At 38.3% G+C, this 11,391-nt stretch overlaps 1 protein-coding gene across 3 annotated transcripts in view; it reads right to left on the bottom strand.

Moving 5' to 3' along the window:
- Nucleotides 1–570: 570 nt before the first annotated feature.
- Nucleotides 571–11,391, bottom strand: part of NELL2 (neural EGFL like 2) — a 283,751-nt gene continuing 272,930 nt past the window's right edge. For all 3 annotated transcript variants that reach the window (XM_045830028.1, XM_045830029.1, XM_045830027.1), the window contains exon 21: nt 571–1,281. In XM_045830028.1, coding sequence (XP_045685984.1) covers nt 1,231–1,281 — 51 coding nt within the window. In that variant the 3' untranslated portion in view covers nt 571–1,230. The remainder of the gene's footprint in view (nt 1,282–11,391) is intronic.

Below are 11,391 nucleotides of genomic sequence, written 5' to 3'. Positions count from 1 at the left end.
ACTAAAGAATTTAACAATGGGGCCATTTATAAAGATGTGATAGAAAATAGGGAAACCAACAAGAAAGAGGGCAGTTTCCTCCTGAGGACAAAACAGTCACATTTGTTCTTATTCCTAAGCCAGAAGAAGCAAATACAGAACCCACAGAGGGTAGCTGAACAAGGCCCACCTGTCGGGAGATGTAGCCTTCTGTAGGGTGACACAGATAGTCATGACAGTGACCTGGCAGGAAGACAGCCGGTGGAATAAATACCCCAACTCTACCTCCTTCTGATACGCAGCCAGTGGTCCCCGTGGTCAAACCAAACCAAAATCCAGAGGACAAAAGAACCCATTACTAGAGTCTGTGTAGATCAGCCCCTGGGATAGGGAGCCAGGGAGAAACATGACAGAAGAGACAGAATAAAGGTATTCACCGCACCCACACTTAGGCGTATAATTTAGTGAAAACCACCTTTCATTTTGAAAGTAGTGTGGTGGGAGTTTCATTAGCAGAACTAGTTGTATGTTAAAGGATCTGTGCAAAAAGGAGTACATTAGACAAGACACTTGGACATGTTATAAGGTAAGAGAAATATTTATTTACTTTCGCACAAGAACGAGCTTATTATACTAAACAGATTCAACCAAATAATATCAAGTGCAGTAAAACAATGGAATAGGGATGACTTTTCCTGTTAGAAAATATGAAGTAACCATGCCTGTGCATTATTTTTATCATGACAATAACTTGTGTCAAATTTCTTTTCAGAGTGTATACTGTACATAACACATTATAGCTTCTTTGCTTTGCTTCTGAAAATATAACTCGTTCACTGCCTTACATTTTATTTTTTGCAGTGAGGAACCTAACTGATTTGTGAAGCTTCGGATCTAGAGGAAAATTTTCCACACCAGTGAAGCTCGAAGGCTTTCAAAGCTCTGATGGGTTCAGGCTTCATATCCACGGGTCGGGTCGCGACGTCAGGGTGCGGACCCGCCCGCATTCTTCCACTCGGGGACGTCAGACACAGCAGAGGCAGAGATCTGGTCTGGTTTTGCCCCAGGAATTTTCCTCTGGCGATTTTCTCTAGCTCCACACATTTCATAATTGAAAGTTCACTCAGCTATTAACAAAGCTGCACGTAGCTGCCCACAAATCATCCATTTGAAGTTTTAACTTTTTAATTTTTTGGTCTTTTTAATGAAAGAACATTCTTTAAACAGAAATCTCCTGTAAGACCGTTAACTTCACAGTTCCTGAAGGCACTGTGGATCCACTGAGCAACAGATGTGGCCATTCTAAAAAAGAGGGTATGGAGAAAAGCACAGTATGAATTTTTTAAGCCATTAGTAAATATTCACACTTACCGATGGGTGCACACAAACATAACGCTATGGTTTATTTATTATTTCTGCACAGTTGGAAGCTCAATGGCCCAATCACTTTTCATGTTGTACAACTGCAGAACTAACTCTGTTCAGTTATTTGTGGCAAATTATAGCCTAGCTTTATTTACCCCACAGCACCCTCTAAGACCACATTGGTCCTTTTGTTTATTTATTCACAAAGTAGGGAAGGGGTACACAGATACACTGAACAATACAGAACACATGATCACTACCGTCACAGGGCTGGGCTTACAGGGTTTTGAGTGGGGAGAAAACTAGTAAGTACCAAACAATCATGCAATAAAAAATTATGAAAAGTGCTGGAAAAGGCTGGCAACTTAGATTGGGTAGTGAGGGCAGACGTCACTGTAAAAGTGATATATAAACCAAGACTTCAAGACATGCATGTGAAAAAGCAGACTAAAGCACATGGACTAGAAAGAGTAAAGGCGGGGAAATGAAAAGAGTTCTGTATAGTTAAGAAACTGAAAAAGCTCTGGATGAGTATTTTAATTGGTGACAAATACAGTGTAGAAACGGAGGAGGAAAAATAGGCAAGTAAGGGCCAAATATGCGTAATTAGTTTCAGAACAAAAATACAAAAATAATACATGGAGAGACCCCCCACAACTGGAAATATTTTCTGGGGGGCAGGCCCCTTGTAGTACAGGCCTCCCTCACTAGGCGAGTGTTCCAGGAGCCCGTCTGTAGCAGTGTGCCAGCTGGTGTTTTGAGAGCTGTGTTTGAATTCAATGAATTTGTTTTGAAGACTCTTTCAATGTGTTTGCCCATTTCATGATGTGTGATTTATGAGTGCACCTGCCCACACTGTGCTGCATGTTCAGCAGTTTTTGACCAGAACAGCATGACTCAAATGCCCCATCCTTCCCTATTTAGCCAATCTCCCCCAGAGCAACATTTTTTTTGGTTTCCTGGGATAAGAAAAGTTGTCAAAGGGAAACATTTTGCCGATGTGGAAGAGGTGAAACAAAAAAATGACAAAAACACTAAAAGGCATCAAAATCCACAAGTTCAAAAACTGTTTTGAGCAGTGGAAAAATCATCTCGATAGGTATACTGCATCAAATGGAGAGTGCTTTGAAGGTGACTGAAGTTTAAACATGCGAGAATATACAATGTAAAAAAAATAAATTTCTTTTTTTGGGTCCACTGTCATATAGTGTATTACAAAACAGAAAAAGTTTCTTATCTACTTATCTTCAGTTTTTTTATTTAATGCTTTTTTCAATTACAGTTCACAAATATTGTATTAGTCTCAGGTGCACACCCCAGGGCTCAGACATTACATACCTTACGAGGTGATCATCTCGCTAACTCTCACACCCACGTGGCACCATGCATAGTTATTACAATAGTACTGACTATGACCCCTACGCTGCACCACACACCCCCGAGGCTGTTCTGTAATTGCCAATATGTGCTTCTCAATCCCTTCACTTCTTTTGTCTAGCTCCTCACTCCCCTCCCATGCGGCAACTATCAGTCTGTTCTGTGTATCTCTGAGTCAGTTTCCATTTTGTTTGTGTGCTTTGTTCTTTGGATTCCACATGTAAATAAAATCATATGGTAATTGTCTTTCTCTGTCCTATATATTTCATTTAGCATAATACCTTCTAGGTCCATCTATGTGGCCACAGATGGAAACATTTCATTTTTTTTATATGGCCATCAACAGACAAGTGGATAAAATAGTGGTGGTACATATACACAATGGAATCACATCTTATTCTTTCAATTCCTTGCACACATAATGATGGTTGGTACCGTCACCTCCACTGTAAGATGGTAACGTCCCCCTACTGCGTGAGTACATGCTGCCAGACACTTTGCCAGGCACTTGAACACACGGTCAACCTCACAGTATTCCCAGTAGGTTCACTATTCAGAGTCAAACTTTTTAGATTCAGCAACTAAAGTTTAGAAAATCACACAGCCCATAAATGGTACACCTAAAATTAAAATTCGGACTAGCCTGACTCTAAAACTCATCCTCTATTTGATATTTTATTGCAATAATTGACTTTAGATCACTGAAAGTGTATTATACTTTAATATGATAAAATCCAAAGTGTCTGTTCCTACAAGATAAAACTTAAAAAAGATTTTGATACTTTAGTTTTTGTCGAAGCACACTAAATGAAAGATCCAGTTTGTAACCAAGATTGTCCATTTAGCCTCATCAGCTTCCTTTATAATTTTTCACTGTATTTTTCACACCATTATCCATGTCCATGAGTACTTTTTTCTTTCTGCTCAATCATCCCATCCCCTACCTGCCCCCACTTCTTAACTGTCATCCTGCTCTCCATCTATGAGAATGCTATTAAGCAGAGCTCTTACTCTGACAGCAAAAGACAGTCTCACCATCTCTTGGGTCTCCAGTGGCATTATAGAGTTTTGTCATCACGCTCAGAGGCAGAGACATTTTGATTATAACCTGGTTACATGCTCTTTCCTGACCGACTGACCCAGAGAAATTAGGGTACTAGTGCCTGAGAGTATCAGTTCCTCAAACTGTATGGCTGTAGAGCATAAGGGGAATTTCCAGAGCCTTTTGCCACTGGGCACATAAAACGAGCACTGGAACCCATTGTGAGAGGCACCATTAGTGCGGCTGTCGTGAGCATGTTTTCAGGAAGGGGCTGTCTACACGTTATTCTCTATCTTACAGGAAAGTCTGTCTCATTCTATGCTAACATGTTCTGCTGTAAGAAGATAAATACTCTACAAACCATTTTGTGCACACATAAAAGATATTAAAGATTCTAATAAAATATCCCTTGAGGTTCTGGTTTCAGTAACGGCATAGCTGCTTATAGAAGACTAATCATCCTACAGGTAACCATAAAGTCTAGACAAAATATAAAAAGAACTATTTGAAGCAATGGAGAGTGACCAAAAGCAGGCAGATACAGAGGGGTTCCAATCATTGAAAGAAGGGAAAAGTAGTGTGTGACATTTATTCTTACTTGGAATTTCCCCCTCAGGGCACCCCCCCAGACTGTATGGTTTAGGATACCTATAATTCCAGCAGAGAGCCACCATCTGACAGGCTTCTGCCATATAGAACAATTTTTAGGGATGTTTGAGTAGCTGGAAACTCAAGAGGAAATATCTAGAGATGAGAATGTGAGCCTGCATAAAAACTTCTCTCAAACCTTTGGCTGATTTGAATTGCAGAGAAGACTAAATAAACAGTCAACTCGAAGGCTAAAAGATCTGAGTAGAGATTTCAGGGGCTACCCACTGAGTGTAGCAGTGTTTAAAAATCTGTGCCCTGCCAAGCTAGAAGGACAACAAGTCAGGCTTTCATGATTAGGAACAAAACAATGTCTCAAGATTAAGAGATTCAATGTAGGACAAGGATAAATCTGGATTAGACCCACCTAAGCAGTGTAAAGCCAAGCCTCCTTAAATGCAAGGTGACTGGCCAGTAGCTTGCAACCTGCTGTAACAAAAATAGTCTCCAGAGGAAGCTAATAGAACATAGGCTCTATACCATAAATCATCCATGACCTCCAATAAACCAGAACAATGATTAGATATGTAAAAAAGGACAGGAAAGGGTGACTCCTAATCAGGAGAAAAAGTAGCGAATAGAAATGACTCAAAGGTAACCCAGATGGTGTAATTAGCAGATGAAGACTGGGAAGTACCGATTATAAATATGCTTAAAGATACAAATAAAGATGGTTATAATGAAAATAATACGCTAAATCTCAGCAAAGAAATGAAACTATAGACAGAATTAAATGGAAATTTTGAAACTTTAAAAGGAAATGTCTGAAATAAGAAACTCACTGGATTGGTTTAATAGGTTACAGGTGAGAAAAGGAACAGTCATCAATTTGAAGACAAAACAATAGAAATTATCCAATCCTTGGGACAAAGAGAAAATATTGAAATAAAAATGGTATCAGTGATCATCAGGATACTATTTACTGTATAAAATATATGTAGTTGGAGTCCCAGGAGAATAAAAAGGAGAAAATGTGGTAGATGAGAGTTTTGAAGAAACAATGGTCAGGTTTTTCTCAAATTTGAAGAAATAACATCAATTTAGATACTGAGAAAGTTCAGAAAACACCAAAGAGAATAAAGGCTAAAAAAAAATTCACACCTAAACGGATCATAGTCAGACTTTTAAAATCCAAAGATAGAGGCAATTGTGAAATTGTGAAGTTGTGAATGGAGTTAGAGGCAAAAGAAGGAAGTATTGCATACTGGGAAAAAATGCAAATGACAGCTGAAGGCTCATCAGGAAATATGGAGACTAGGAAACAATAGAGTATCACCTTTAAAGCTCTGGAAACAAACCGTCAATCCTGAAGTCTAAATTTAGTAAAAATATCTTCAGAAATAAAACCATTTTTAGATAAGTGTAAGTTGAGAGAATTTGTTACCAGTATCTGCAAGATGGAAAATGCTAAAGAAAGCTATTCAAGCTAAAGGGAAATGATATCAGATGGAGACTCATACATGTGAGGAGAAATTAGAAGCACCAGAAATGTGAATATATAATATATAGCAAAACTTCCCCCTTAATTTTACTAACTTTTTTTGACTGTTTAAAGCAAAAATACTAACATGGAATTTTAGAGTTTACAGTGGACATAATTATAAGCCTACAGGGATAGAATTATAATATTCTGAAGTTCTTATATTTCAGATGGAGTAGTATAATATTAAATCTTATTATATTGTAATAAATTAATATATTATAATTTCTAGACCAACAGCTGGAATAATAATATATTTAGAGTTTATTTTTATATTTTTAAATATTTTATTTATTTTTAGAGAGGTGAAGGGAGGAAGAAAGAGGGGGAGAGAAACATCAGTGTGTGGTTGCCTTTCATGTGCCTCCTACTGGGGACCTGGCTTGCAACCCAGGCATATGTCCTGACTGGGAATTGAATTGGTGACCCTTTGGTTCGCAAGCCAGCATTCAATCCACTGAGCCACACCAGCTAGGGCTAATATAGTTAAGGTTTAAAAAGCCAAAAGAATAATTAAAATTGAATAATATAAAAAGGTAAATAAACAAAAAGGGAGAAATGGATGAATAAGAGTACAAAACATAGATGGCACAAATAGAAAACAAATGGCAAAATGGTAGCCCTAAACCCACCAATGTCAAAAGTAACATTAAATGCAAATATACCATCCCTGACTGGTGTGGCCCAGTGGGCTGGACATCTATCCACAAGCCAAAAGGTCACTGGTTTGACTCCTGGTCAGGGCACATGCCTGGGTTGTGGGTCAGGTCCCTGGTTGAGGTGCAAGAGTCAACTGATAGATGCTTCTGTCACGTGTCAATGTTTCTGTCCCTCTTTTTCTCCCTCCCTTCCCTTCTCTCTAAAAATAAATAAATAAAATCTTAAAAAATGTAAATAGACTAAACACTTAAATTAGAAGAATGAGATTGTTACACTGAATAAAAAAGTAAGAATTAACTCTATTATACATCATCTATGAAAATGCACTTAAAATAAAATCATAGTTAGGCTGAAAGTGGATGGATCAAAACAATATACTGTGTGTCTAAATGAATGCCAGACAAAATTGAGTTCAAGTCTAAAAGCCTTGCTAGAGCGAGGGACATTACACAATGATAAAATAGTCAATTCACCAGAAGACATAAAAGACTACATACTGTGTGGATCCATTTACATGTAATTTGAAACTAGGCACAATAAATCTATTACAGTGAAATCAAATTGAGGTTTCCTATGAGAAGCAGGAACTGCCTGGAAGGGAACACAAAAGTACTTGACAGGGTGTTGGAAATATTCTATATTTTGATTTCTTAAACTCATCAAATTATATATATAATAATTGTGCATTTTGCTATAATAAATAGTTCCTTGATAAAAACTAAAATAAAATGATCTAAAACTTTGACTAAAAATAGTAACCACCTACTGTCATAACTAATTATAAAGACTACTTATTTTTACATAGCAACATAGTACATTCCTTAACACATTGTTATTTCTGGCTATTTATTATTAAAGATGTCATTGTTATTCTTGTAATGCTAAACTCTAATGATCCAGATTAGAAGATAGTCTCCTTTTAAGTAACATATATTATATATACAAGTATAATGTGTAATACATTTAAATATTTTAAAGTCAATATATTATCTTATTATTTTATTATTAATTTAAATTTATTATATGATTATTATAACTCATCTGTTATAAATTATATAGATTACAGATTATAATCTATTTTATACATTACAGATTATAATCTATTATATTGATTTAGATTATATCTATAAATATGTTTATTATTTATTAATTTAAAATTTATTATATTAACATATTAATTCATCTGTTATGCTTATATAGATTATAGGCATACAAATATAAATTATATAGATTATATGTATATCTATATAGATCATATATGTCATAGGTATAATATATATACATATGTACATTAATTATATAAAATATGCATATATAAATAGCCTATATCTAAACAATTGATATATATTTTATAATCTCACTATAAATATTTTAGTATAACTTCTTAGAATTCATTTTTTATTCTTTTATTTTCAATTTTCTTGCAAAGTGCATATGTAACACTCATATTTCACCTTAATTTTTACTATAAGCATAGTTAGTACTCCAATGGCTGAATAATATAACCATATAATTATATAGAATATGTAATTATAATATAATATGATATATTGCATCATACAGAGTTATTATAATTTATTTAACCATTTTCTATTGGATATTTTGGTTTCTTCCTTGATTCTACATGGCAAATAATGTTGAGGTGAATACTGTCATGCATATAGCTTGTTGCATATTATAGATTATTTCTTTAGCTTAGATTCTCAGAACTAGGATTAACAGGTCATAGGATGTTTGTGTGGGAACAGAGAGTTGGCAAGGAGGTATACGTGTGGGCTGTTGACATGTGTTTTTCTTTTTAGATTTTATTCATTTTATTTTTAGAAAGAGGGGAAGGGAGGGGGAGAGGGAGAGAAACACCAATGTGCGGTTGCCTCTCACGTGCCCCCTACTGGAGATCTGGCCTACAACCCAGGCATGTGCCCTGACTGGGAATTGAACTGGTGACCCTTTGGTTTGCAGGCTGGTGCTCAATCTACTGAGCTATAGGGAACCGCTTCTGGAGACACGGAAATGTAGCTCAGCACCCACATGGAAAACCAATGGGGGGCATGGCTGCACACAAGACCACACCCGTGAAGAAGTTTGCCCATGGGAAATCAGGCCTGCATTATACCTAGGCTGCTTTGTGACTTGCTCTTGCTAAAACTCACCCTGAGTTCAGGCAGCAAGCCCTTGCTGCACGTCTTTAAAGTAACTTCCTGAAATCTGTGCTAATTCTCTGAAGGACTGAAGTGTAACCAAACCTGTTATTCTTATCATTCCCTTGCATTTGCAACATTTTTTCCACACCCTCAACAATAATCTATAATGGCTGAACCCTAAAAACTGATTTGATGGACTGAATTTACAAGTTTGGGTCCTAGTGGCCCTTGGGTACCCACTTGCCTTAATCCTTATTTGTGCTTTATGATATATATGGAGGTTATTTTCTTAAGCTTGCATTCAGGAACAGCAAATAGTAGGTTTCACAGGCTTAACAGCTACAACTGATTTCAAAAACAAAAAAGGGGAAGATGGACTTTTGGCCAAGATGGAGGTGTAGATAGACACACTCTGTCTCCTTGCACTACCAAAATAAGGACAACAAAAATTTAGAAACAAAAAAATAACCAGTACTGACAGAAAATTGAACTGTATGGAAGTCTGACAACCAAGGAGTTAAAATAGACACATTCATCTAAGCCAGTAGGAGGGGTGGAACAGGGCGGCCAGGAGGAGAGGGGTTGTAGCAAAAAAAGTGGTGGCTGGCAGACCCTGGGCGCTCAGGCAGCAGTTAGCAGACCATGGGCATAGGGTGGCAGTGAGTGGACTGGGTGGACCCACACTTGCATGCAGATAAGTTAGACGAAACTGGGGATCGAGACAGACTGCACAACCCAGGGCTCCAGCACAGGGAAATAAAGCCTCAAACCACCTATTGAAAACACCTGTGGGGGTTGAGGTGCAGGGAGAGACTCCCAGCTTCACAGAAGAGTTCTTTGGAGAGACTCACAAGGTCCTAGAACAGGCACAAGCCCACCCACATGGGAATCAGCACCAGAAGGTCCCAGTTTGCTTGGGAGAAGTGGCAGAAGGGACTGAAATCCAGCAGAGGGTGGAGCAAGCACCATTGTTTCTTCTTGGACCCCTCCCCCACAACAGCATCAAAACACAGTGACTTGGGTTGCCCCACCCTGGTGAACACCTAAGGCTCCACCCCTCAACATAACAGGCATGTTAACACAAAAACAAAATGACCCAAATGGAAGTACAGATCAAAGCCCCAGAACAAATACAACTAAGCGACGAAGAAGTAGCCAACCTATCAGATGCACAGTTCAAAGCACTGGTGATCAGGATGCTCACAGAATTGGTTGAATTTGGTCACAAATTAGATGAAAAAATGAAGGCTCCACTAAGTGAAATGAAGGAAAATGCACAAGGAACCAATAGTGATGGGAAGGAAACTGGGTCTTGAATCAATGGAGTGGACCAGAAGGAAGAAAGAAACAACCAAACAGAAAAGAAGAAACAAAAATTCAAAAAAAATGAGGAAAGGCTTAGGAACCTCCAGGACATCTTTAAACATTCCAACATTCAAATTATAGGGGTACCAGAAGGGGAAGAGGAAGTTTTCAACAAGTGGAAAAGTTATTTGAACAAATAATAAAGGAGAACTTCCCCAATCTGGCAAAGGCAAGACTTAAAGGAAGTCCAGGAAGCTCAGAGAGTCCCAAAGAAGTTGGACCCAAGGAGGAACACACCAAGGCACATCATAATTACATTACCCAAGATTAAAATGAAGGAGAAAATCCTAAAAGCGGTAAGAGATAAGGAGACAGTTGCCTACAAAGGAGTTCCCATCAGACTGTCAGCTGATTTCTCAAAAAAGACCTTGCAGGCAAGAAGGGGCTGGAAAGAAGTATTCCAAGTCATGAAAGGCAAGGACCTACATCCAAGATTGCTCTATCCAGCAAAGTTTTCATTTAGAATGGAAGGGCAGATAAAGCGCTACTCAGATAAGGTCAAGTTAAAGGAGTTCATCATCACCAAGCCCTTATTATATGAAATGTTAAAGGGACTTATCCAAGAAAAAGAAGATTAAAAAAAATGTACAGTAAAATGGTGGCAAACTCGCAGTTATTAACAACCACACCTAAAACAAAAACTAAGCAAACAACTAGAACAAGAGAACCACAGAAATGGAGATCCCATGGAAGGTTAACAACAGGGGAGTGGGAGGAGGAGAGAGGGGGAAAAGGTACAAAGAATAAGTAGCATAGATGGTAGATAGAAAATAGATAGGGGGAGGGTAAGAATAGTATAGGAAATGTAGAAGCTACAGAACTTAAAAGTATGACCCATGGACATGAACTAAAGGGGGAGAATGCGGGTGTGAGAGGGTGTGCAGGGTGCAGGGGAGTGAAGGGGGAAAATGGGACAACTGTATTAGCATAATCAATAAAATATATTTAAAAATGTTTTTTAAAAAAGTGGGGGAGATGTTGGGAACTGCCCCACCTGGTTTCAGAAGCTGTAACCCCCCATGGCTAAGGCTGAGTGAGTGACCTTTGGACTATAAGCCACTAAGGAGACAAAGCTTATCTCCCTGGCAGGGGCACCACCTCTTTCCCTTTTACTTCACCCTGCCTGGACCCCAATGCTTGATCGGTTAGCCAATGATGGGTAAGATTCCACAAGTGGGGGATGGCCTAAGACGGGCATGATCACGGGGAGCCCCCAGGGAAGAACTTGGGGGTTATAGAAAAAGGGGGTGATGGACCCTCACCCCTCGGCTTTGACATAGCCTGAGTCCTCATTCTGTCTGCGAGAAGTCTCCTAATCTCTAGGATGCCTT

Source organism: Phyllostomus hastatus, unplaced genomic scaffold (genome assembly GCF_019186645.2).
Source record: "Phyllostomus hastatus isolate PE091 unplaced genomic scaffold, TTU_PhHast_1.1 phas_scaffold_93, whole genome shotgun sequence".
Lineage (NCBI taxonomy): Eukaryota > Metazoa > Chordata > Mammalia > Chiroptera > Phyllostomidae > Phyllostomus > Phyllostomus hastatus.
Note: the sequence above shows the minus strand (reverse complement) of the source record. Positions and strands in the feature narration are given on the sequence as shown.